This window comes from Hetaerina americana, unplaced genomic scaffold (assembly GCF_022747635.1).
Source record: "Hetaerina americana unplaced genomic scaffold, ioHetAmer1.1.p SCAF_2, whole genome shotgun sequence".
Lineage (NCBI taxonomy): Eukaryota > Metazoa > Arthropoda > Insecta > Odonata > Calopterygidae > Hetaerina > Hetaerina americana.
In genome coordinates, this window is record NW_027286763.1 from 66,633,476 (window position 1) to 66,661,215 (window position 27,740).

Sequence of the window (27,740 nt, forward strand, 5' to 3'; positions counted from 1 at the left end):
TCAACCCCCATCACTCCAGTGCTATCACATACTCACAAACCCTTACATTCTCTCTTGGATGATGATTTCAAAATTTTATGAACTCAGTATTGTGCTTTCAAGTTCTTATTATAACAGTTTCGGATTACCTCTCTGCCTCTTTACTGTTTCCTGCCCGCTTCTTTTGCGTCGCAATAGAATATTTCAAAAAGGGTAGGCCAAAAGTCCACAGCTTTAATTTATTTGATAGGAAGACAAATATTTCATGGAGAGGATTTAGTATGTATCAAAATGTTTTCTCCTTTTACTTTGACACATTTTCCGAATATGTATGCATGAAAAAACATGAGTTTCATATTATTTTGATTGAATTTAAATTATGTGTAATTGTTGAGTATTACATTATGCTGGGTGCGTTCAGAAAGTAATGCAATTAATTTTTTGTAATGAATGGAACATATTTGCAAAAACACTTAAAATTCTTCAAAATACTGTCCTTGGGCCTCTACACATTTTTTCAGCGACTCTGCGATGACCGGTACGCGCCCTGAAAGGCGTCTTTGGGGACGTCTCGCAAGGTCTTCATCACGGCTGATTGAATCTCTTCTATGAATGAGAAACGGGTTCCTTTCAGGGCTGCCTTAATCCGAGAGAATAAAAAGAAGTCTGCTAGGGCGACCTCAGGACTATAGGGGGGGGGGGGCAGCGTTGGCACCTGGTATTTGGCCAGGAATCCGCGGACTCGTAGCGCGATGTGGCAAGGCGCGTTGTCGTGATGGAATTGCCAGGTAGCGGGGATGTATTTTCTCGTCCTGATGGCCATTTTAACTGGTAACAATGCGAAAAAAAACAGTCGACGACAAGTTCAGTTCATTGGCTACCATCGTGATACTCAATTGACAGTCAGAGTCCAGCAATTGCCGAACACGAGCCACATTGTTGTCGGTTTTGCTGCTTGACCCTCCCTCCTTAAAGGTCTTTAACCTCCTCGAAACCTGTGAGTAGGACAGAGCAGATACCCAATAAGCCTCACGAATCATTTTGTTTGTCTTCTCGATAGATTTTTTAAGTTTATCACAAAACTTAATCGCGTAACGTTGCTCGATCGTCGATTCCATTTTTTTCGTGATACCGTCGGCGCGCAGAGGCTTACAATAACTGATGTCTTGCCACTTCCACAGCTTGTAGAGCACTGAGACCGGTTTCGTGGCAAAGCTTAGCATTCCCCCACCTACGTGAAGTGGTTCGATTCCTCTCCAACTAATTGGAGCGGCGCGGGAAATTTAATTGCATTATTTTAGGAACTCACCCTGTATATCTTATGACAAAAAAATATCCGTTCGGCTCTACATACTCATATTTGAGAGATATAATGGATCATAGTTTATCTTCTCGTTGGTGGAGGACATGCATGCTTTCCTACTTAACCTCATCTGTAAGTAGGCACAGTAAACAGTAAAGTAGATGTAAATAAACTTCTGAATTATTAGATTGACGTTATGTGTTTCAATCTTTCACTCGGTATACAGATACTCAGTAGTTACACGAAATTTTCAGTTGATAAAAGCTTTTTCCTCTCTTGTACGCAGTTAAGAAGCATTTTAATTTCTTCTCTTAAGTGTTTATCCAAGTATATTTTAATGTAGAGAGGCATACCTGTTCTTACTTATGTCATTAACTTGATTTTCAAGAGTAAAGCTCATTAGTTATTTCCCATATATTCGAAAAATTATACACTACTTTTTATGCCCCATATTCGATTTTTTTTCGATAAGTTAGTCCCTTTTCAAAAATGCACTGACTATGCTTAAAAATCACATAGAATAGAAAATAGAACGACCGACCGATGGTGGAAAAAACTTACAGTTCCACATTGAAATTATTCTGTTGTAAAGACTACGAGCATCAGCAGGAGTTATGTTGGATATTCGTGAACACTGGCTACCAATGCCGTACTACGCAATGTAGCCATCACGTGGCCCTCTCCTCTTTCTCCGAGGGTGAATAAAATGATAGAATATTTCTGGGTTTGCAATCGCGTTTCACTTCTGTAATTAAGATTGCGAACCCATGATGGCCGTGCATCGTGCGTTTTAAAATTTATCTTTCTTAGCTTGAAATATACTATATTCAGATATACGAAAAACATTAAAATTCTTTTGAATGTAACAGTTTATAGTTTTATTTGTAAACCAGTGATCAATGTTAACATTTTTTCTGTACGAAATGTGACGAGCATAAAATTTAGTACTTTGACTATTTTTATGCTAAAAATATCCAGTTACTATCCTTCATCCTCAGCAATGTATTCAGTATGTGCGATTTAACAAATTCGATGTGAATGTTGCAGTCTTTTACGGCGAAAATACATCCCGCCATTTTGTTTACCCCTGGCTAAGGCAATCTTACAAGGCAATAACGGGAATCGCCTTGAGCACAAAATATGATGTAAAATATTTAATGATCGAAGGGTAATCGTAGAAAATCGAAAAATAAAAAAGAAATAGTTTTCCCACTCTTATCCTTCAATTATAAGATATAGCCACTAAAACACGAGATTAGAAGCCAAATTAGACATGCTAATTTCAACTCTCTGATGCACAAGTGATAGCCGTCTGATCCAATCTGAAGGTTCAAACAGAACTGAGCAAAATAAATTCATTTTATGAATAAATAGCTTGCGTCATAGCTGTCTAATCGTCTCATCATTTTTCACTCGAAGTTGTTAGCCATCTGCAAGCAACAAATGATTGCAAAATATAGAGGTCAAGAATACTTTGACCTGCGTTCGTTAAAACTTCCTAATTCCATATCTTTTGATATTTTGCAAAACAGTAGAACAAAGGTATTTTAAGATAAAATTCAACTTCAATCAATTTAAAGAAAATTCATAAGTAGTGTCCTTCTCGTATTAACTTTCCACGTAATGGACATGATCAAGTGCCTTCATCAATTTTCATCACGTATTTGAACGTGGTGAATATTGCAATATTTAGCCGTTTAACTCTAGTATATTAGATAAACGGAGCAGAAAAATATTTAAACAGTGTAGATTTAGTGTTAAGTGTTTAATTTGAGAGTCTATAGTAAGTGTTACATATTAATGACTGTTTACGAGTACTAGTTATATGAAATGAAGTAAATGGGATGAAATACAAAAGAATGGGAACCCTTTTAAAGATAGTCTTCATCGGTTTTTTATTAGATGGACTGGTTGAGCAATGGTCAATGGCCCTTCCCAAAACCACTCTGCGAAGTTTCTCCACCGTGGCCACCTCCGGTGCTGCCGCCGAGACCGTATCCACCTCCCTGAACGTTGTGTACTCCATTGAATCCACCCCCGAATCCACTGCCAAGACCATGACCTCCTCCGAATCCTCCTTTGAGAGCGATGCCCCCTCCAACACTATGGCCGCCTCCGATACCGCTCCCGAAACCATGTCCACCTCCATAGGCAACTTGCACTCCGCCGAATCCACCCGAAAATCCACCGCCAAGACCATGACCTCCTCCGAGTCCTCCTTTAAGTGCGATCCCACCGCCAATACCATGCCCACCTCCGAAGCCATGTCCGCCTCCGATGCTACCTCCTACAGCATGACTACCTCCAACACCGCCTCCGAAACCATGGCTCCCTCCATTACCACCTCCGAACCCATGACCACTGCCGAGACCGCCTCCCAAGCCTCCTCCTAATGCTCCACCTCCGAATCCGGCGCCTCCTGCTCCACCAACGCCTCCAGCTCCACCGGCACCTCCCACGTTAACAATGTACGGCTGAGGAATCACCACTGGCTGTGCCACTGGAACGGCTACGGGCCTTGGGACGGTGACTGGGACCGCCTGTGGCACGAGTACTGGTCTAGGGACGGCGACGGGGACGGCGACAGGTCTGGGCACTGGAACGGGATACGGGCGTTCGACTGAGACTGGAACTGGTCGTGGGACAGCGACGGGGACGGGTTGGGGTACTGACACTGGAACGGGACGAGGGACGTTGACGGGAACGGGTACGGCCTGTGGCACGGGGACGGGGCGATTGATGGTGACCGGGTATGGCTGCGGAACGGGGACAGGTCGTGGTACGGTCACTGTCTGCACATTGACTCTGCCTCCACCGCCGACTGCTCCTCCACCGAGACCACCGCCGAATCCACCCCCGAATCCACCGCCGAGTCCTTGGCCCAGTCCTCCGCCGAATCCTCCGCCATGTCCTCCTCCCAAACCTCCTAGGCTGCCGCCGTGGCCACCGCCGCCGAAACTACCACTTTGTCCGTAACCACCCCCGTGGCCAAGGCCTCCCCCATAGCCATGACCTCCACCTCCTTGTCCCAGGTCACTTCCGGCTCCAAATCCTTGGTGTCCTGAGCCCAGATTCTGAATACCTCGTTTTTCTTGTTTCTTCTCTTCTCCGGAAAACGCCGGAGAAGCAAGTGCCAAGACAGCGAGGCAAATCTGGAAAGGAGAACGAAATTAGCGTCGGATTAGTTAGTTATTTATTTGCTTATTTGTAAATGTCTTATCCATACATTTCTCATAAATCATTCTATTTTAATCCGATTTTCACAAAATATCACAAACTGATGAATTGGTAGTTAATAGCTTACCACCAGCGTGGTTGCAAATATCATCCGCAATGTTCACAATTACATGCTTGATATTTTAGACCAATGCAGTAGATACATTCGAAGGTATCATGCTTGAGTATTTGTACATTTATTTTCTAATGGAAGAGGACAATTATGTTGTTTTTACAGAAAGACTTTTTTGGCTGAGTGTTGAAACTAGTAGTCCCGAAGAAAACTTTTTTCCTGGAAAATAGCTAGTATTTTTCTTCATTTCTCAAGCATTGATTTACATCAAAACGGAGCCAAGAGTCTTACGTGTGTATAAGTGGAAATATTTCTGAGTTTTTTTCATGGTGTACTATTTTATAAGTGGGCATAATTCTCGGTAATATTCCTTTGGGTGTCAAATCAGCGTTAATCTAAATTCATTGTTTTTTCTAGTTGAGGACTAGGGGCATGCAGATAATTCAACCATTGTATGACTATCAGTTAAATCTAACTTGGTTCGAATGAAGAACCTACTCATGATGAAATAATTTTGGTGTAAATGCACTTCAATTCAAACTCAATATTGCCACTGGAAATATCTGGTAATGAAAATGAAGGTCTCTACTTTACTGATTTTATTGATGTCGTAGTTAGTTTTCTTGAAAGAACCGGCGGATGTAGGATGCGGATTCTCAGGTGTAGGACTTGGTCACCCCTTTGAGATGACTAGGTTCGAAGTCGAGTTTTTGTGCGTGCATGTTATGAAAACCTTTCGTTATAAAAACATATGGGTTCGGCAGTCCAATAATAGGTAAGAAAATGTTTGTTTATCAAGAAATCCATGTGGAAAACCTTGAAAACTGGAATAATTTGGTGCTTATATTCATATTCCCCTGAATATTCCCTTATAAAATCGTGTTAACTTGTGTAGGTTGACAAAAATGTCATTGAAATCATTACACTTCCTAGGGTTATTATCAAAAGAGCATGAGCTAAGTAACTTTGCAGATTTACGATTGGAAAACCTAATTGAGAAAACCACTTCATGAAAGTATCTAAGATAATAATTCGTTAAATGTCTTAAAAAACTGGTACTCTTAATAGTTTTTGACGGTGGTGTTCTCTATTTCTGATTGTTCGAACAAAATATCCTAAGGTTTTTAGTCCGAAATTTCCCGTTTAAGGGAAAGCACAAACATATAACCGATTGTGGTAGAGCATACTTACCAGGGTATTCATGGCGTTGATGTATCCACGTGCTACGACGGTGGATGTATGTTCAATCGCACTTGGGAACTCCGGGGTGGTAATGGTAACACTATACCTTCTGCCCGTTTATATACCGGCATGTGAGTTCAACTAATTAGGAGGGGAAGGGAAAAGAAGAGGGAGGACCGGGCGGAAGGAACGGAAGAATGCTCTAAAGTGGGGATTTTAGGGGTTGTCGAGAGAGGGGGTTATTAACGAGGGGAGTTTGGGAGCAATACTTTCGCCTTAAAGAAGGGGGCACGGTGAGTGACTACTCCATCAAATGTACAGCGGAAGTGACGCTCGCTCACTCTGTGGGCATACCGAGAAATCTTCTCCCAAGCAATTATCCTCGTTTTGTCAGACTCACCAACGCAATGAAAAACGTTTACCTGATAAAATATCTGGTATATGTGACCTTGATTTTAACTCTAAATTACAAAGAAACATCTTTAACTAACGGTATTCCCATTTGATTAGCTAGCATTTGATCTCCAAAATGGCAAGATGTTTTTTTTCTAAATTTTTTGTTTTTGGAGAAACAATAAAGCTCCATGCATAATTTACAATTTATAATTAATAATTTCACTGCTTATATATTTGTTAAGGATGCAATTGAAATATGTCACGTATCCGGGTTGCTTCGATATTTGCTCAAATTCACTCTCGTAAAACCTTCAGTTTTGAATGCCAGTTATTTGATTTCATGAAGAAAATCTCTGGCATTAATTTAAGAAATCTCAAATTTTGAATCATTGAAGCATAGTGATAGAACTGATGAAGCAGAGTTGAGAGTTTATAATCCAGCTTTAGAGGAAGCCATGTTAACCCAGGGTATTTGGACATGGGCGAAGAATGTAAATTAGAGTTTAGTATTTCATCAGGTTCACTTCCTATTCTTAACAAAACACTATGACCTGTGCTAGTGAAATGAAATTTTCAATATTCTACATTTTTTAAAACTTTGATCTTATCCCTGAAACTTAAAATGTTAAGAAATAGAAGCATAGCTATAATTGAAAAGAATTTTCGAGTCGTTTCTGATATATTTAAATAGCATCCGTCAGGTTTTCTTGAAAATAGGCATTTGCTTATTGGTTGATGATTAATACAGTGTTTTAAAAATAAGTCATGATGTTATTGCCCTTTTCTACAACCAGAGTTTATCTGGGAAAAACAGTTGGTTTCTTGGTAATAGAAGAGGCATTGAATAGAATTTTCTGATTTCCACAGATCCGTGAACCAGGTATTAAGGGCGAAGATAGAAAAAATATGAAAAATGAACATCTCAGTTACCTTTTAAAAATAATTGCCATTACTTTTGGGGCCCTCTGTAGATAACAGTAATCACTTTCCTACATTCCTATGAAAATGCTTTTTTTTCGCGGGTGGGCTTTATCGTAAAAGTGATTTTATCCTAAAGATTACACTGATGACGGCATGGGTTTGTGTATTTCAGTTGTAGGGTTTGTATATTTCAATTATATTAACTCTGGAAAGGTAATGGCGAAGAAATTTCTATAAAATATGGTACTCTTAAATTATATGGCTATTTCAGATGCTTAATATTGACATTTAATGTTGCCCTTTCCCTTCAAACCTTTGTTTTCATCAGAAAGCCACATTTCAAATCTCAAACACACACATTCATGTTTTAAAATCCCTAAAACTTTCTGCGAATAACACAAAAGTTTCTCATGAGCAATTTTTTTTCGTTTTCAACTCCCGTCTATTGCTCTCCACTTACACAATTTTTCCAAAGAATAAAGGGGCCCAATGCCGGCAGCTGCCATAATTTACCTTGAAGGCCTTGAAATAGATGAAATACCTGTAAGTAAGAGGAACTGTGCGTCATTACCGAATATTATAATTGTTAGACACCATTCAAAGAACTGCGGGAGATGCAGTGACAGTACATTTTCACTCGCTTATGCATATGCATTGAAATACACAAATTCCAAAGTTTGAAAATCAGTCGTAAATGTAAAAAATTCTGGGGAAAAGTAATGAATATAGAATTTAGGCATTCTTATTCAGCTCCAGGTGATTTAACGTTTGTTCATTCACCACTTCGAAGCCGTTCGGCTTCATGCAGTCCATATGCCAGGTATAGGTATGGGATTTCCAATATATAATTATATCAATGATTCAACTGCTAGGAACAATACACGATGGTTAAGTAGTTGTGTTTGATTCAGGAGGGGGAATTAAATATTTCTCAAATAGCCATGGCATGGCATTCGCTAGGGTGGATATATTTGATCATTTTCATAGTAAATCTAAAAAAGAAACGAAAGTGGTCGTTTGTTTTTCGTGGTATTTTAAATATGGTATAAAGTGCTAAGAATCTGCGATAGTCTCATATTCATTTTATGTATCAAAAACTCCTGTCCGGGATAAAATCATTGTTTGATTGACAAATACTTCGTGTTGTATCATTATCATTGTTATTTCATATTTGTCAATCAGCGATATCCTCTCATCAGACATACTTAAGAGCCAAAAAAGGAAAATAATTCAAATGAGTCCCGTCTGAGCTTATTACTTGTAAATTTTTCTTTCATTCCATCCATTGCTTCCATTTCTTCAATAATTGACGGAATATTTGATTCATTTTATAAAAAAGTAATGAATTTACATATATGTTCTTTCTCGATGTTGAAAGAGGCAACGAAACCAGTTGGAAATCTTATTTTTCCATACCTTCTAACTCATACTGATGGAAATAGGTTCCTGCAAATGGAAAAAAATTCAACGAGTTTACTGGCAATAGAAAAATTGAAGTGACCGTAGGTGAGCAGCAGGTATTTTACCCACCGATTTTGAATGAGCGTCGGTCAATCGAAACCTAGTAATACGGATGTAAATAAATATTTGCGAAAGAGAAAAACGAACCATAGCATATCGGGGTTATGAAAAAAACGGATTGACAATGAGAGGACTTTTTTATTATTAGGGACATTAATCGAAGACCAAATGATATATCAAACTCAGTTAACTCCGAAGTCAAGCCGAGGCGGGGACCCGCAAATAGCAGTTCCGATAAAATATATTCAATCATTTTGCGGTCGAAATGAAGAAAAGCCAACTAATGCAGCAAAATTAGATCGAATGAAATTAGAAGAGTGAGAAAAAAGTTTGCTCTTTTCTACAGGGAAGTGACTCGATTTCCTTCATCGGACTTTAAACTGGGATATAAAACCGCGTTTTCTACCGAAGAAAAAGTGCAGCCTTTTTAAGTTAAAATAGATTAAGAGGTCAAGTTGAAGAGGTTCTTACTAAAGGTTAAGTGTATTGTTCTCATCAAAAATCATAATTATATTTCAACAGAGCTACTTCAGCATCTGGAAGTTCAGTTTCTGTTCAGTCCAGTGTGTTTATTTTTTTATTGTTAATATAGAGATAAGAAATGTCCTTGAAACTTGGGTGGGGATGGAACCACAACCAAGGATGGGAAATTAACGAAGTGAACTATTCCACGTATTTGGCAAAAAGGAGCACCATGAAGTTACTACGGGGTCTTGACTACGACCAATATTACGCGTCTCAGCCAAACATATTTTTTAAAGTGATAGAATTTAATGAATAACTTAGCGTAGTACTTTTCCACTTGATAAAATTTATTTAACGACCGGGTTTCGATGTATTACGTCATCATCAGGTAACCAAATGAAGTTGTTTGCCGTGTAACATATAAATTTGACATTTCGGAAGGAGGGGAGTGGATGTGGTAGGAAACGAGGGGAGGGAGAGAGAGAGAGAGAGAGGGAGGGAGAAGGGCAGAGCAAGGGTTAAAAGGGGGGTAAGAAGGGAAACGATTGCAAAGGATAGCGGAATACAGAGTTTCGACCATATTAAAATCAAAAAGAGTCTAGGTATAGAATTTGAGAGGCGGGGAAATAGAAATTAGGTTTACATCGTATTTCAAGGAAATTACATATTCCCGCCAGACATCAACTGTTAAAATGTACATCGTTGCAAGAATTTTTAGCAAAAATTAAAAGCTCTAGAAATTCTTTATTCAAAATATCAATTTCCTTTCACCTCATTGTAAGGAAATATTTGAGAGGGAAAACTGAGGTGATGTAAACGTTGGTACTGAAAAGAACTACTCGTGCGTTAGAGAAGTTAAGGATTTTTTTAAAGAATTAAACAATGTTGGGATTAGCATGTGTATATCGTGTGAGTCCTATTAGATAAATAATTCCTAATGCATAAATATAGCAGTTATCTGTAAAATAATGGAAAAAGAATAATCCTAATAATAAATTAAATATTTAGCGACTAAAAATGTTTTTCCAAGCGCCCTTGCTATTCTATGATTGTTTCCAGCCAATAATTAAAATTTCAAAATATTCAATACCGTCTTGTTTTGCCTCCAAATTTTTGCAACTATTTAGCTATTGCGCAAAAGTGTAGCGAGTGTGTAAAAGTGTAGCGTATGCTGTGAGTGCGCAAAAGTGAAACGAGTGTAGAAGATGCATGAAGTAAGAAGTATTTGGGGAACCTTGAGGGAAGTCAATGAACTCACCTGACGCATAATTTGACATGACACGTGTAGTTCGCTGAAGAATGGTGGAGGAACTACGTACGTATATACGTAAAAAGCTCTCTGGAATAGATGCTCGAAATAGATTACGACAGTCGTGAAAGTGAAGAAACATGAACGCGTAATCTAATATGATAGAGGAAAGGGGAATACAAAACGATCCTCTGGTAGATTATCATTTGACTATACTATATTTAAAAATTGTATATCATTAATCCAAGTCTTGTGATCAGAAGATTTTTGTTTTCTTGAACCTTTGGACACGTTTCCTGATATCTGTACAATATTGCGATAGCTCATTTATTCGTCGTGACTCGAGGGCTCTGAAGGACGTGGTCAGCTTCTTTTAAAGTGTATAAAATTATGCATTTGGAAGTGGTATTTTTATCACGCAAATGCATCAAATGCAATATTGTGGCAAATAAACGAGGGCTGACCAGAAAGTATCTTACGTTTCGACCTAGCGTGGCGGTAGACTTAAATGGTGACTTTCACTACGTCAAAGAATCTGTTGATGAGAATAATGACTTGGTTGTGGACGCTAATGCACAATGAGAGAAGAGAGAGTAGAACCGAAAGAAAATACATTTTTTTGTCTTAGAGATTATGCAATTAAGTGAGAGAATAGTAATTTGTATTAATACGTACATAAAATGGATCCCTGATATTTATTATACAAATTGCATTTAATTCGTACACATTACTCACCAGCATTTTAATGTTTTCGCGCGTGTTGTACAAATATTATATCTTTAGTTTATTTTATGCCATAGCATAAAGATGCTATTGCGACATCAATTATTTTCAAAGTTTATGAAACAGATTTTTTGAAGAAATTCTTGTAAAACATTTGGCTGTGAAATTTATGGGGGTCTTTCTTACATTAGCCAGCGTGCTAAGAGACCGCTAATAATAGGGGTGTTGTAAACTTTTGATTATCCCTAGAATGATCTAGATAGAAACTTAGTTTTCATTTTTTATTCTTAAATTTTCTCAACATAGTTACCATCCAGAGTTAAACATTTCTCCCAGAGTTTCTTGGTCTTATTGTGCGAAGCTCATCATTGTAGAACTCGGCAGATTGCGTCGTAAACCATCGTTACACCTATTGAATGACGTCCTTTTGTTATTAAATCTCTGTCCACGAAATGGTTTTTTGAGCTCTGGGAATAAAAAAAAATCAATTGGGGCGAGTTCCGGAGAATAGAATGGATGTGGCAAAATTTGACAGCCACATCGCTTTGATTCCTTAACCGCATCTCGAGATGTGTGAGCAAGTGCATTGTCCACAAGAAGACCGATGCCTTTCGTGATCATACCGCAACGCGGCGGTATGAATTCCTTGGACTTTTTTCCCTGACTTTCCTGCCAATTTGGGCGAAAGGGCAAATTTGTTCCTCTGTCTGGACGGCTACATCACTTTGGTTTGCTACGGATAAGTTAGCGAAATGATCCTGGATGTAGATACGTAATCATATCTGAAAATGAAAAACCTTAGTAAGGGTCACGACGTTTCTACTTTATAATTCGAAGATATATTCCTCCAGTTATTCCTTCCAGTTATTTTCCTTTGTAACTATTGTTTATTCCAATGACTCGTCAAAGTAGCGATGTTATACTCTTTTTATTATTTTCTGAAAGTTCTAATAATTGGCAAAACCTTTACTGGTATGACCATGAATTTAACGCCCGTGCCGTTTCTCTTGTTTAGTGCTAGGTTATGAATTATTTAGTACTCTGTATTAAAGGTGCATTGCCATCATTTGTAAGTATTGAATAAATGGTCATCGTTTTCGTCCAAACAAATCTCGAGTAAAAACTATGTTGATATGAAATTAAAAATGAGCACGATAAGCCCTTATGTTATGAGTCCACAGTTTTACTATTGAAATACGTGGTTGCATCCTCTGTTTATTTTCTGATAAGGTGGGCCCAAATTCTTTCAGTTGTGAAGTGTATATGGGCTTTTGGTTTACCGCAGTTGATGCCCAAATATTTTAAAATTAGTCCGGTTCTAAAGAAGTAGCTCATCTAAGTATGCAGTATTGAATACGGCGTTGGATTTTAATGTTTTTGGTAACGATATTTTAGTTTTTGATAATATATTAATGTCATATATCCATAGGTATAGCTAGACAATTATTTATAACACTTTTAATTCTATTGCCCAGTGGATATTTTGATGTTGCCCTCAATAAGAAATATTTTGATGCTAGTGACCTCAGGTACCTGAATTATTAAATCCAATAATAATGCATTAGTCTCCTCGAAAAGTATTTGTTTTGTTATTCAACAGAAATATTGTCTAGTGTCACTTTGCACTAAAGTGGTCACATGTACTCTTTGGCAATGAAAGAATTTTTGCACTGTTTTTGAATATCCATTGTAGTGATGAAAATTCGTACCGTTATTCCCTTATTTTGTAGCATGCGTCTCTAAGTGCAAAACATTTTTCAACATTGAATGCGTAATCTCGAGTCTATCCTTGGCGCGATCACCCTTCTAAGCCGGATAATTTAAGAGTCTACAGATTGATAGGTATGGTTTATTTATTTATGTTTCCCAAAGTATTGAACAAATCACACCTTACTCGTTGTTCTGAGAGGTTTTCCGTTTGATAGGTATGGTTTATTTATTTATGTTTCCGAAAGTATTGAACAAATCACACCTTACTCGTTGTTCTGAGAGGTTTTCCGTTTATTTCTTTATTAAACGTCTCATAGGGCCAATTAAATCTCTTTGTATGTGGGAATTCGATATGTGAAAAGAATGTTAACGTTTCATATTTCATTTTTTTTATGAATATTATTTAATTGTATGCAGCGCAAAATATATAAGCTTGGTTGCTCATAATTCAGTACGTCATATGATAGTAAACAACTATGACTCGAAATCAGGATTTTGCCGAGACAGAACTTTTTCCTTTCTTCTACTTGTTACTTCGTTACAACATTCACCTTAATGATACCAAGACCTAAAAATCCACTTACCTGTAATGGCCTCAGTATGTAACTGGTCTTTTGGCTTTTCCTCCTAAAGAGTGTTGGTTGGATTACTGTGTAAATAGTTAAATGTATTTTGAGAATGTCTCTTACCCTTTTGATGCATTGAGTCCTCGATTATTTTGGATTTCGTTGAACGTGACACAAGTTGTTACTAAGTAGAAACCTTTGCAGCACGTGCGAGTGTCAAAGTATGGTGTCACGCTATCTGTATGAGGTAAAACATTTCTTGCTAAGTACTCTCCCGGCATTTGTTCCATTCCATTCAAATTATGTTACTATTGTATGAAATGGTAATTATAAATTGGCTGACAAATATGCATTTTACATTTTCTAGACTAAAGAGAAACGTATTGTTGATTTATAATTTATAAACCTATTCCGTGAAAAATCCATGTACCATCTTTACAAATAGCTTAGGAAAACATTTCAAAGCCCTCAAGAAGATAAAATCTTAAATAATTACAGATGATTAGCAGGAATCAGAAATATAAAATTTCAGGAAAAAATTAGCGACGCAGTGAAATATCAATACGTACTCGGACATGCATAATATTTTGTGTGGCTGAATTTTAAATTGAGAAGTTAATTCACTATTAGATATAACAATTAAACTTCTTCAAATTGTTTCATTGAATAGCCATTTTGAAAATCTATGTAACTCCTTTCCCATTTCAATGCAAATCAAATAATATATTGGTGTGGAGATAAATAGGAAAAATAAAATACGAAAAGAAAAACTAATGATGAAGTTATAGGTATAGTAGGGAGAGAAATAAATTTGTGAAAAGAAAATTGAAGGAGTCAGAAAAACTGGATACCGGAGATACTGAGAGGAAATGGGGTGCTGAAGGCAGTAATAGAGGGGAGGATGCTGGAAAAACGAGGTAGAGGGAGGATATAAACCTGCATTTTGGATGGAATCAAGGGAGGCAGAAAGTATGCAGAGCTTAAAAATGAATTATTTTTATATGTTCTGTGAGGTTTAAAGATATTTTGTGCCATGTGAGTCAGGGTTTACGAGCGCAGCAGTGTGTGCTCCTTCAAAAGTCTATCCTATGCTGGTAGACTACTGCTAAAAGTAATGAAATAAACCCATGTCCTATTAAAGTCTAATAATTTCAAGGATTAAGTTGTCTTTTTTTATAAAAAATGACTTTGCATGATCTTTCAGGATCTAAATAAAGGATTTTAAATAAATGTCTCGTTTTTTTGGGATTCCTCATAATGAATGTGAAAATAGCTGCCGAGTTCAGATGCCTCTGGCAACGCTTCACCACTAATAAGTACATTGCTTCCGCCTTGCGTCACTTCTTTGCCTCTTCTAATTACTGCATGATTTCTGCCATTATTTCAAGCAAGCACGCGCCAAACAGTACCAGAATTTTAGAGCACAATAACGGTCATTAAAGATAAAAATTTCCTTCGGGATAAAAGTACTTCACATGGACTTAATATTTTCGAAATATTTAACATGGCGTGCTTATGGACAACGTAAATAGCTGCTTTTGTATTCTTAAGCCCGCCAAGATTGTGGTAACACGGATTATGGACTTATGCGAACTATGAGTCCTACGTATTTATTAAACAAGGGTGGAATCTAAGAAGGAGACTTGAACTCTGTTAGCTATCTTGTTGTAGCCGCTAAATGTACCATTATTTTATGCAAATGATGTATATCCTAGCATCATAAAAACTTCAACTCTTCTAGTGGTCTGCCTCGAATTTCAGCTTGTAAAAGCATACGTAACGGAAAATAAAAATACTTTGTTCTTCCGCATACATTTTATTATTCACGACCTAGGTTTCAACTTACAAAGTCATCATCAGGTGTGCCTGGTGCATGGGTTTGTTAGTCGAAACCTTGGTCGTTAATAATAAAATATATGTGGAAGAACAAAGCATTTTCTTTTCCGATATGAATCGCTTCCACAAAGTGACACCGCAAACCATTCTAAGCATATATACCTCAGAATTATTTATTATTTTTAAACGCTAGTAATAATAGTAGAAATTTTAAATTTGCCGATTTTACTTCAAAGACTACATCAATGAAGGAGAAGGGATTTTCAAGTACTTTAGCCATGCTAGTTTTGACCTAATTTCTATTACGTTATAAATATCGGAAAAATTATTGGAATAATCTCAGTGAATAACTCTGCATTCATTGTAGAGGATCACATTGTCTTGAATAATGGAATTTCCCTGGTTGGTTGAATAATGGTTCAATTTAACTATCGTAAAACGTGGTCAAGATGTATGCATTCAGCATTGCACAACGTCAAAGACTTGGATGTAATAATTCATTCACTTTTACTATTTACAATACTTATTGTCACAAGGGGTAAAAAAGATAGAAATCGCCACCTAAGAAATTGTCTCATCTGCAAAATCATGCCAGCTCAATCCAGGCAAAGGTTTCGGACTCTGTAGGATATTCCAAAATAACTCCAATTAATTCACCGCACTTGTCTGCAAATAGTTATAAATAGTAGATGCCCTAAGTATTTTCTTCGTGTTACCCTTACTTATTTTGCTTGAATATCGTTCAGGGGAAATGTAATGAAATCTTAGACGAAGGCTTATTTGTTAGGATAGGTCGGATTTGCTCGTGCTAAAATAAGCCGCGTGCCCCCTAAGATTAGTATGTGGGCAAAACTTCCCTCGCATGTATAGCTTCTGCTTCCGTGGGATGATTTCTCAACCGAAAATTTCACAATTTGATTGAATCTAGGTGTTTTCAGAGATGCCTTTGAGCTCATTAATCCTAGGAGGGTTGCTATTTACATCTTGACCATTAACAACACTAACAAGTGCTTTAGGCGCCATCTGATGTTACCATCTGAAAGTTTGCCCCTTTTAACGCTAACCTTTTTACAGCACTTTTTATCGTTTGATCATAACTTGTGTTGCTTTCAGTGACTCAAAACGTTTTTCTCAACGAAAAAAATGGAGTTAACTCGTGAACACTTTCGCGTGATGATTTTTCGACTTTCGACGTGGGTTATCAAGACAGGACTGCATCGATCAACTTACTTCCACTTTTGTCGATGAAGCTCTATCCTTTGCCACTGGAGAACGCTGGCAAAGCGAATTCCATCATGGCCGCCGTTCGCTCAGCAATGAAAGTCGTGAAGGCCGTCCAAAATCAATTGTTGTGCCAGAAAACATTGATGTTGTGCAAGAACTAGTAAATGAAGATCTTCATTTTACTTATCGTGAGAATGAGGCATCCTTGAGGATTAGTATGACGAGTATCAATAAGATATTACATGAACATTTATCTGTGAACAAAATTTGTTCGCGTTGGATCCCGCATAATTTGACAAAAGCTCAAAAAGATGCTTGTGTCAATTGGTGCAAAGAGATGCTCAACAAATACAATCGCGGTGCATCAAAAGGAGTATACAACATGTACACAGGTGACGAATCTTGGATCTATGCGTATGAGCCCGAAACAAAACAGCAATCCACTGTATGGGTGTTCCAAGACGAGCCAAATCCGACAAAGGTGATTCGTGCGCAAAGTAAATCGAAGGAAATGATCGCCTGTTACTTCGGAATAACTGGACAGGTAACCACCGTACCGTTAGAGCGACGTATAACCGTGAGTTCTGAATGGTAAACGAGCTTTTGTGTGCCAGAAGTGCTTGGTGAAATACAGAAAAAGAAGCGGCAACGAAGGATCACTCTTCATCATGACTATGCAAGCTCTCACAGATCCGCTGAAACAACTACCTATATGACTATCCAAAACGTCGAATTGATGGGCCATCCTCCGTACAGCCCTGATTTGGCACTAAATGACTTCTTTTTATTCCCGTTTATCAAGGAAAAATTGCGTGGCCAACGTTTTACGTTGCCTGCAGAAGCCGTTGATACATCCAAAAACCATGTTTAGAAGGGAACTCAACCGGGAGTAGAAAAAGTGTTACGAAAATTGGTCCGAGCGCATGCAAATGTCTTATTTGATTATCATGGAGAAAACTTCGAAAAACAATGAAGCCATTTTCCACAATAAATTCCTTCTTTTCATTATTAGTCTGAAAACATAAATAGCAACCCTCGTATGAGTTCTGAAGCAGTATTGGGGAGATGATTTCAGGATGTAAGATTTGGTGAGAATAAAACATCTTGAAGGGAACTATGAAATGTAGAAAAATCTTAAGAAGCATGTTTAATTTTTAACATATCCTATTACATTTTAATCATTTTTAAACAATTAAAATCAGTTATACATTTTACCTCGGAATTAGAAACCTACCGCTTCTATGCCTTCCAATTCCCTCCTCCGTAGCGAAAATCATATCCTTATGTTATCACATAATGCTTCATGAAACTCCTCCATCAGGAATATCATATGCTTCGAAAATCAGCATCCCCCGTAGGTAAATGATAAGTGCAGATTTGAATACTACCTTAGATGGAACATTGATTGGGCAGATGGTGTCTAGAAAAACATATGGAATTAATGAAAGTTTATTTGAACTAATTATTGGAATTACTTCTGGAAATCAAAATATTGTTATTGATATCACCAATAAAACTATTTTTAAACCATAAATAATATCCTCAAATTCCAAAAATGTATAAGGTACGTTGTCAATTTGAATTCAGTAATATCAGGTTTCCATTTATATATTGTGCACCTTGCATGTACTGCTGTCTTCAACGTTCTCTAAGTTTTCAATAAACAAGTATTGCTTTTCAAATAAATGCCGACGTTTAATAAATGGGAAATGGCAGACATCGATTTCAAATAAATAGCACCACATTTGATTGACGCAATTATGCCTTTAGAGGGTAACACTTATTTGAACTATGGTACAACCGAATACTAGCTTAATGCGTAGATAATACACTACATATATCTATTTTATGAGACTAAATAAAACAAGACTTTGGGTAGAGTTTTTTTCAATCTCATGAATTAGCCGTGATTATTTGAAAGATCGGTTGTTTTCTATTCAGAGCTTGTTTTTCCAGAATCGCTTTGTACAAATTGAATTTCGTGAGCTACTTCGATACCATTTCCTGACCTATTCCCGTCTCTGTAGTCGGTCTTGAATCCACCACCACATCTATGACTGTCGCCTAATTGCCCCCATTCTGGGCAATTCCACCTCCAAGCCTATGACCCCCTCCGATGCCACCTTCTACAACATGACTTCCTATAATACCGCCTCCGAGGCTATGACCTCCTCCGAGACCACCTCCAAAGCCACCCCCGAAAGCTCCACATCCGAATCCTGTGCCTTCCACATTTAACAATGTATGGCTGAGAGATCGGCACAGAATCCCGTTATATATATTTATAGGTTCCCCTTACCTTTCCCCGCCTATTTGATAAACCCTAACCCCCTCATCCCCTAATATTTCCTCCTGGTGCTGCAACCCCTGCCACTCACCTTTTTGGTGGCTCGCAGGGTATTGATGTAGATGATTACTGGCCTAGGGACGGTGGCGGGAACTGCGACAGATCTGGGAATTAGAACTGAATATGGGCGGTCGACAGTAATTGGAACTGGTCGTGGGACAGCGACGGGGACGGGTACGCCCTGTGGCACAAGGACGTGGATTGATCGTGACGCGGCATGACTGCAGAACAGGAACTGGTCGTGGTACGGTCTCTGTCCTCACGTTGACTCCGCCTCCACCGCCCACGGCTCCTACACAGAGACCACCGCCGAAGCCACCGCAAAGTCCTTGGCCCAGTCCTCCGCCGAATCCTTCGCCATTTCCTCCTCCTAAACCGCCTAAACTGTCACCGCCGCCGAAACTGCTACTTTTGTCCTTAACCGCCCCCGTTGCCAAGGCCTCCTCCATAGCCATGACCTTCACCTCTTTGTTCTTAGCCACTTTCGGCTCCAAATCCTTGTCTTTAGAGCCTAAATTCGGAATAGCTCGTTTTTCTTGTGTCTTTGCTTTTCCGGAAAATCCTGGAGAGGCATTTGCTAAGACAGCGAGGAAAATCTGGAATGAGTATAGTTCCTCTTATTTTCGATTCACATTGTTTTATATTTACGCTATTTTACTTCGTGCATTAGTGATAAATTGTTTTATTTTCTAGCGTTTGGATTTATGTGAGTTTTCATAGGTTATCTAACCTATGTAGAATGACTTGATGATTATTATTCACGCAATTTAGCTAAAGTGAAATGTGAATGTATCTCACTTTAGCTGCTTTTTACTACAATTCTGTAAATGCCTAATTGATTTTTATTTGGAGCATTGGGGTGTTGTTCAACACATTATGTGTTCACTCTATGGATAATGATTAAAGAACTTTGACTATTACAAGCAGTTAAGTAGTGCATATGGGTCATTAATAATAATAATAATAAAAGGTTTAGGCGTGCTATTCTCGTATTTGTACTCACATCCGTGTTCATTATTGGGGTTTCAGCATTAAAAGTGCTCAAATTGAACTATTTCAAAATATAATTCTCTGAATTTTTCAGTCGAATTTATTTTTCGATGACCTTGGTTTCTGACATTTTGGTAACTATAGTATTAAACATCACCCTTTGGTTATCTTAAAAGAAATTCTCTCTCGATTCTTATTGAATATAATTCCGAATGTGTGATATTTTTTGCGTAATTTACAGAAAGTTACACAAGATGGTGTAAGTGATTATTATTTCGGCGGAGACAGATATGCACCTATTAATGATACTGTGAATATAAAATAATAATATGGAGAGGATAAATTTTATACATAGTCCTGAGTGCGCAATCCATATCTCTGCAGACCTTCTGCATCGGTTTTCGGTAGTTGTTACGATAGCTCTTGTAGACCATGGGCAATGAGAAAAACTTTTCATCTAGCATTTTTTTTCTTGTCATCTTTGTGCTTGTAATTAGCTGTTTGCAGTTTATGAAATGGAAAAAAAGCGTGCCTGTTTTTTCTCGTCGAAATTGTTTGATTATGCCTATAATTAGTACAAATTCTTTTCCTAGATCATCGTCCGCATTAATTCTCACTGAATTGAAAGTTTCACGAAAAATACTTTCAGCTAAAAGGAAGTTTACTAGATGCGAGTGATTGTGTTTTTTAAACTAAATCATTAAGTTATATGAAAAATCTCGCTCCTGAGTCTTGGATTGAAATTATGATGCACGTTTTCGATCTTTTTCTCTACAATTTCTTCAGCTACGCCAAATTTCCCTTAGTAAATGAAACGGAACCTTTTCTTCTTGCAATCATTTATCGATAATTTCAATTATGTTAGCACCAAAAGGGAGAAACTAGAGAAAACCATTTGTAACTGTCGAACTTATTTTTATAGTGCGTTATTGAAGGATTTCGAGTGGAACTTCGAGAATGGATGCTGTATTGCGTTTAATCTTAAGGAAAGATTTTGGTTTGTGACTCTGTGTGGGTTCTGATCTTATCACTATTAGTTTATAGCCCACGTGCCTTATGTATTACTTTCCGAGGAACTTCACCGGAGACGGCCACGTTGATAAATCAAGGATGGCAATCGAAACGGAACGAATGAGTTTCGTTTCGGCCCGGTTTGAAATGAAACTAAACTAGTAGGTATGTGTATCATTTCGTCCCAGTACGAAATTATTGGTGAGAGGTATCGACCTGGGACGAAAATGAACTCTTGGGAACGAAGAGACCGTTCGAAGCTGCTGCTTTCTTGGCTGTGTCATGCTTTGCTATTTGTGGGGTAAAATAACTAATAGTTTGAGTCAAAAAAGTGACTTCAAGAAGTAATTGAGGGGTATAACCGCTCGCATTTACCCCGCAAATTATTATAAATATTCTCCGAGATATCACTGCTTATTGTTAAAAACTTATTCATCTGATGCTTTGTAACCTGATTAGAAAAAGTAACAATATACAACTTTATGCCATTGAATTCTTAGGATAGATCTGATATCCATTCCGGCGATTACCTACCGTGGTTCTCACACTTTAACTAATTGTAAGGGTTCCATAACAATTGGAATGTATGAAGAAGATGAGGGCTTATATATACTTACATACATAATGATATTACGTTGGACTGGATGGCCAAACTTACGGAGTTCTCAATGAGAATTACATGCAACGCTTCGAACATATAAATGCTGCCTAGATGTATAAGCCTATTGGGATATCAAAGTGATCACAGGCTATCGATAACACCCGGCCGAGAAAACAATGCAAGTCGCTGAAATTCATTTCATTGAATGCATTCATGTCTATACATAGTCTTTATGATGTTTATTTCCTGTTCCTATACTAAAACAAGTATTTTCACCAATTATAATAATATACGCTAAAAGCAACGAGAAGGCTAACTTCAGTCACTTACCGCGGCTATATTCTTTCCTTCGTTTTTTTATGCGTCTCTCTTATTCGGAACAGAATGGATCAGGTTAAACAGCAGACACATCTTGGCGTAGTCCTTTGGAATTCTACAGATGTAAGTTATTTTAACTGATTTACTCTAGATCCTTTTCCAGCCAAGTTTTGATGATATTGAATTTTAGTGTTCACAAGGTCATTGAAATTTTAATTATTTTTTAATTGATTGGAATTTTCTGTTTTTGTGTGATGGTGCCGATATTTCATGCCAATCATTCGAGCGTGTTGATGTAAAACAGAGTAATTGATGCTATCTTACGGCTTATATTACACAGGCATTTGGTTAGAGCAATTATGGTTTTCTTATTAAAATGCTGGCATCCAGAGCATAAGGGACATAGCATGTTACAATAGCGGTGGTGTTGAGATTATCAGTGAAGACTGAACAGAAAGAAAGCGGTGGTATCCGGTAGGTGGAGAGAGAAAAGACCAAGGCGTACCTTGTAAGATGCATGTGATGATAATAGAGAAACGGAGCTCAACGAAAGGATCACCAATTAACCCACCTCGTTCACCCCCAAAATGAAGAGGATAAAAGAACCGTTATCTTAGTGTCGATCTCATTCGATTGTGAGCGAAGATGATGACAAATTTATGAAAATTATGTTAATAGAAAAAGATTAAACGCGGAAAATCAAGCGTTTTCTTCCTGAAAAACCTTTTCCCTGAGATAGCAAATATATTTTCCTTAAGTAACTTAAAAGATATATCAAGGGAAAACGCAACAAAATTTGAGAAATTTTTTAGGCATACTTGTATTTGTTTCCTTGACGTTGAGGAATGGAAACTTCCCTCCCTTTTACAATTCATTATGTGAGCTATATTCCATATTCTCATAAGGAGTGAAATGAAAAACTGGGGTCTTGAAAAAAAGCTATCTTTTTGATCCCGGAGAATCGGGATATGAGAAGAACAATTAGAGAAAATGGTGAATAATTTAGCAATGGACGGTTAAACAGAAATATATAACATTCATCTGATCAGTAACGAGAATCAAGACCTCCGAGGCCATAGTAATCCATATTTGCCATGTCTTTAGTATTGTTTAGGCAAAAAAGTTTTAAAGAAAACGTCATATTTTTTCTCAAGTGATAAAACGTTATTACTTTTGAGTAGGAAAATATAGTTACTAGGATGAATTTTTACCCCATTATGAATTGGGATTCAACCAACCTTAGCTCAGGAACGAACGTTCAGCTAGACGTCCGCTGAATGACTCCCTGCTCATAAGATTGTGGTACCGCATACCTTTTGTATGATCCTTGTGCATGCATTTATATCAATAATTTTTATCATTGGACATTATCATGGGTATAAATTACAACTTACTAGCTGAAAAAATGGCACTAACTCGCATTAAAAAATTTTTAGGTCTTTGTTGACTTGCTACATTTTCGAAAGTATCTAAATGCGAGTCTGCAGCTCTATCATTTTTTTGCAATTATTTCCTACATAATAAATTTATTGCATAAATTTTCATTGCGAAAATTCAGTGATGGATTAATAATGTAGCATTTCACTTTGCTAAAATTGGAGGCGATTGAAAAAGGAATCTAATTGTAAGCGGATTAATATATTGCTGTTTAATTTTTCTACTGGAAGGAAGGAATAATAATGCGACAGAAGAAAATAAAGAATACTTTTTTAAATTTAGAAATATTATTTCTTTATTTTGTTGATGAATTTTTCTCTTATATTTATAGATTTTAACTCATATAAATCCTTTGCTGTTGGTTTTTTAAAGCGTCGTTTCATTAGTGAGCCTTAGCTAATAAAAATTTTGGATCTTTGTCTACCTCCGCTTTCACGGATGCCATAATCAATGCTTGATGCCGCAGTCCTTCCCGTTCCATTTACCCTGCTCTCGCCCAAAGAGGAATCGCAGGAAGACGTTTTATGGATGAGACGGATTGGGATCATGGGAGGGAATCAGAAATCCTCGTCTGGCACAAAATTTTTCGAGAAATGACCGGAAATCATTTGCTCATTACCATGACGAAAATCTACAAATTAAGCGATTGCTGCGCATGCAAGCAATTACTCAGCAAGATTTCACTTCACCATGCATCGCATCCCGTTACTATCCAAGTCACACTTTCATAGTTCGATGTATGAGATTTTAAATATTCAATAAAGGTAAAACAGGAAATGTGAAATGTCGTCCGTAAATCCACAGGTATTTGTTCTAAATTTTACATGTGTAGGCAGCCGTGGCATTGCGATTAACAATAAGGAATATCTTAACAGAAGCACTTTATGTTGTATCAAAAAAGAAGTACGTCGACAGCCTGGAGTACATACATATTTATCTTCATCTTATTACAGTTAATTTGAGGTTGTTTTATACGTTCCTAATTAACTCTTACCCAACGCTTTAACGTTTAAATGGACTTTCAAACAGCATTAAGGGCATAAAATCTTTTTATCGCACATTATTTTCTTCTTCCTAATACCGTCTCTTGAATTGATTATGCCTCAAATTTTGATGATTTTACTCCCTCTTCATCTGCTAAGGTGGCATTTTCCTCATAATTACCCGCTATCTGCTACCCCTCCTACTTCTATCCCCTGAATACAGTTCTTCTTTATAAGAAATTCCTTCAGCAACAGGAAAAACCTCCCTTTTACCATGCACGGAAATTATTCGTTTGCTTTACCCTCTTTAGACTTTATTTCATGCGTCCTTCTTCACTCCCCATATCAAAAAACTTCAGTCTGTGCTTATTCTCTTCCATTAGAAGACCAGGATTTCGGGAAAATAAAAATAATACTGTCTACCTCTCAAGGTACCTTTTATTCTCGTCTTTACTATTACACTACTACATACTATTATTGCCTTCCTCTTGGTAAACGGTTCCTTAGCGAATACGCTGGCTGTGTCTTTTGTCATAAATACCCAATAATGCGCGGTTGTGCAAAATGTAAAGTAATACAAGGAGTCAATTATTCATGATTAAATGGCGGTTATTTGAACCGAGTTTAAATCTATTGCATTAAAAATGTGAATTTTGACTTAAGGACCTAATTTAAGATAGCGCCGCTTAGAGTACAGACTTGTTGATAGAGCGTTAGGAAGACGGACTTAGTACTAACATTTTGTAACGCAGTGGTACATTTTTGGTAAATAGTAATTAAATAGTACTGATCAAAAAAATCGGAATTATATCTCAAATATTTTATACAAACCTTCCTACTGAATGCAATATTTAGTCTAAAATCACTTCCTTCACCCTTCCCAAAACTTTCCAAATCCCTGCGCAAATTTTTGGGGTTATTGGCGTCATCTCAGCAATGAGATTAATAACCTCAGTAATAATATTTACATAAAAATGATATGCCATGCATTATATACGCCTTCCTGTTATCTAAATCTCCTTATATCTACGAAGTCCTTTTGCCTTTAGAAATAACTTATAGATTTTCTAATCCTTGTTTAAAACCTCCTTATCAAACTGTACATAATCGAATAGTACTTAATATTCCCTTTTTATCGCAATTAACTTTTAATTTTCATCTCTGTACCATTTTCCTTTTGCATTTTCTTGAAAATTGAAAGATAAATTTTATAAAGCACAAAAGTATTCTTTCGTCAGGAAGTGTTTTTAACGATTCTTATGTATTTGATATATTTCTGTCTCACCTTGAACTTAACATGTGAATTGATGTTTGAGCCAGATACTATCTTTAATCTCACAAAATTCAATTGTTTTCTCACCACCGTCTTGTCATTCTTCTGTACACTATGGCCATTCATCACACCCATATCTCCTTGCGCTCATCATCTCTTTTACCCCCCATCATCTTTTTGTTTCTTATGGTGACATATTAAATTATTTTTTCCGTTTGTTCATTCACATTATCCACCTCTTCCTTCCGATAGGCATGTACAATTGTAATTAAATTTATTGCCCAAGAAATAGGTTGTCCTTTAGTGGAAGCGTTTTTTGTTTTGTATGATGAAGAGTTAAAATCAATTATTACTTATTTGTTTTAGTACTCCCTAACTTATTTAATGCCATCCAGTTGCGCAATAACCACGGTTTAATGAAACCTAATAGAAGTCAACAGCAGTGATTTGAAACTGCAAGAACTGAGAATCTTGAGTATGTTTAGGCTAGAATAACCCACTGTTAATTTCACGCCCATTGTTGGTCGATCCTCAAAACCTATAGAATATCATCTGAAAATGAATCTGAAAAAATCAGCGTATAGCATAGCCCTAATGAAGGTGAACTGAACTATCATTGCTCTTATAATTTTGCCTTTCAGTGCTTATGTCTCCAAGCAGTCATTATCTTCGTGCTGAAAGTCCCGCTGCTGGTTAGTCATGTGTGGAGTTCTCGGTTGATGTGCGGCGTTGACTCAATTATGGCAGCCGTGAGTGTTTATTCCAATTAATTTTTGTTAATTTTAGCTGCAATCATCCAGGAGATACTTTTTTGCCAAATTAAAAATTAACCATCCTTGTTCGGTGCTCACTGATAGGTTGAGACAAAAGATTTAATATTTCGGTTTTTATATCTGTATAAATGTGTGTATTAATTATTCACATCCACTAAAGATCTACCACTGTACCGCAGTTATTGATTTACCTATAATTGTAATGGGTAAACGCGAGTTATTCACGAATAAGTGCACTTGCGGATATCTATGGAAATACATTTTATGGAGGCCATGATTACGTTTTGTAAAGTTTTCATTTGATACTCATCCTTGTGTTTTTGTGCATAATCATTATCCTCAAATCGATTGAGATTGATAAATAGGAAATTTAAGAAATGTATGAGAAGCTGTGAATTCTGTCTCTCTATCAGAGAAAAAATTTCTGTACCCTGTAGTTTCCTAGATAGCTTAATTCATCATAGATCACTAATAACAAATGCTATTTTAATGGCAACTCACGTCACAGCAATTAATGAAAACTGGTTATATGAGAGAGTAATCAGCTCAAATTTGAAATCTTAAAGAATATAAGCGGATATTTGTAATAGCATTTCGCCAAGCATAGAAAGTCTGGAATTGGTTGAAATTTCTGGATATATAAATCTGAATCCTCCTTACGCTAATCAACTCGAAGGTTGGTTTCCTAGATGAGGGTGGAGCTCACATTATTAAGACCACTTGCGTGTGACGTTTACGTATTACCGTTAGGCGACCGATACCTCTCTCCATATTGCATGTGGTTTTCCAGGAAGGCTAGTAGAACTTGGAAAACCATGCAGATTGGCTGAGGGAGCACGAGTAAAAAGTTGTCAACATTTTACCTTAAGTATCTTTAATTTAAATAACAATCAGATGCAGAGAAAAGTTTGCAGATTTTCTGGGATTTTTTTAAATTGCGAAAGGAGGAATGTCGATTTATTATTTCTGTAATGGCCAAGTTTGTCAACGTTTTTTTCACAAACATTTTTGTTTGCAAATTCTTGTGGATCCAGTTAACATTATTAGACTGATAACCCCAGGCAAATCTTTTTTGGCATGTTTTAATGTGATTGGTTTTCTTAAGTTTCGTCAATGTTGATGTTAAGCAGATGATGGCAATGGTAATAAAGTGGTAATGGACTATATTTAATAAAGCGTTAATAGGTTAAAATTTGAAAAAATATTGCAAATTAGGACTACATTTCGCTAATTTTACAATTTCTTGGGGTGGACTACTGCATTGACATAAGGACTGTGTACGTAAAGCAGTTAAGAAAAATGATATTTGCATTAGTTACCAAATCTGGTTTTAATTTCTGATATTTTTAGTGGAATTTAATCATTTGAACTCGGGCCTTAAATACAGAGGAAAGAAAATTCTGTGCCCTAAAAATCCCTACGGATTCAAACGTTAGACGCTGAAATATTTCGTTAACAGGGCATTTACCAGCTGTAGTTTTCTGATGACATATCATTTGTTAATGTATACCAATTTCTAAAACATAATATCAAACGGATTAGCGCCATTTGCAGGAGAGAACTCTCTATAATTCATATATGAACGATTTTTAGGCTGCCATTCGTAAAGGGAAACTTATTTTCATATGCCATAAGCAGTAATC

General features: G+C 37.1%; 1 protein-coding gene across 1 annotated transcript; it reads right to left on the minus strand.

The window, feature by feature from the left end:
* Positions 1-3,204: 3,204 nt before the first annotated feature.
* LOC139688124 (uncharacterized) lies at positions 3,205-25,459 on the minus strand. The gene is made up of 3 exons (XM_071585552.1): positions 25,337-25,459; positions 18,975-19,307; positions 3,205-4,434 (listed from the first exon to the last, which is right to left on the minus strand). The coding sequence occupies exons 1-3, from the start codon at positions 25,457-25,459 to the stop codon at positions 3,205-3,207; spliced, it is 1,686 nt and encodes a 561-aa protein (XP_071441653.1).
* Positions 25,460-27,740: the final 2,281 nt, after the last annotated feature.

Excerpts from the sequence above, each read along its gene's own strand:
- LOC139688124 (XM_071585552.1), bottom strand. The coding sequence starts at position 25,459 with ATGGGTGTGATGAATGGCCATAGTGTACAGAAGAATGACAAGACGGTG. Across the intron at positions 19,308-25,336 it reads ATTCACATGTTAAGTTCAAG|ATTTTCCTCGCTGTCTTAGC; the intron begins GTGAGACAGAAA and ends TACTCATTCCAG. Across the intron at positions 4,435-18,974 it reads GCGGTGGAGGCGGAGTCAAC|ATTTGCCTCGCTGTCTTGGC; the intron begins GTGAGGACAGAG and ends TCTCCTTTCCAG.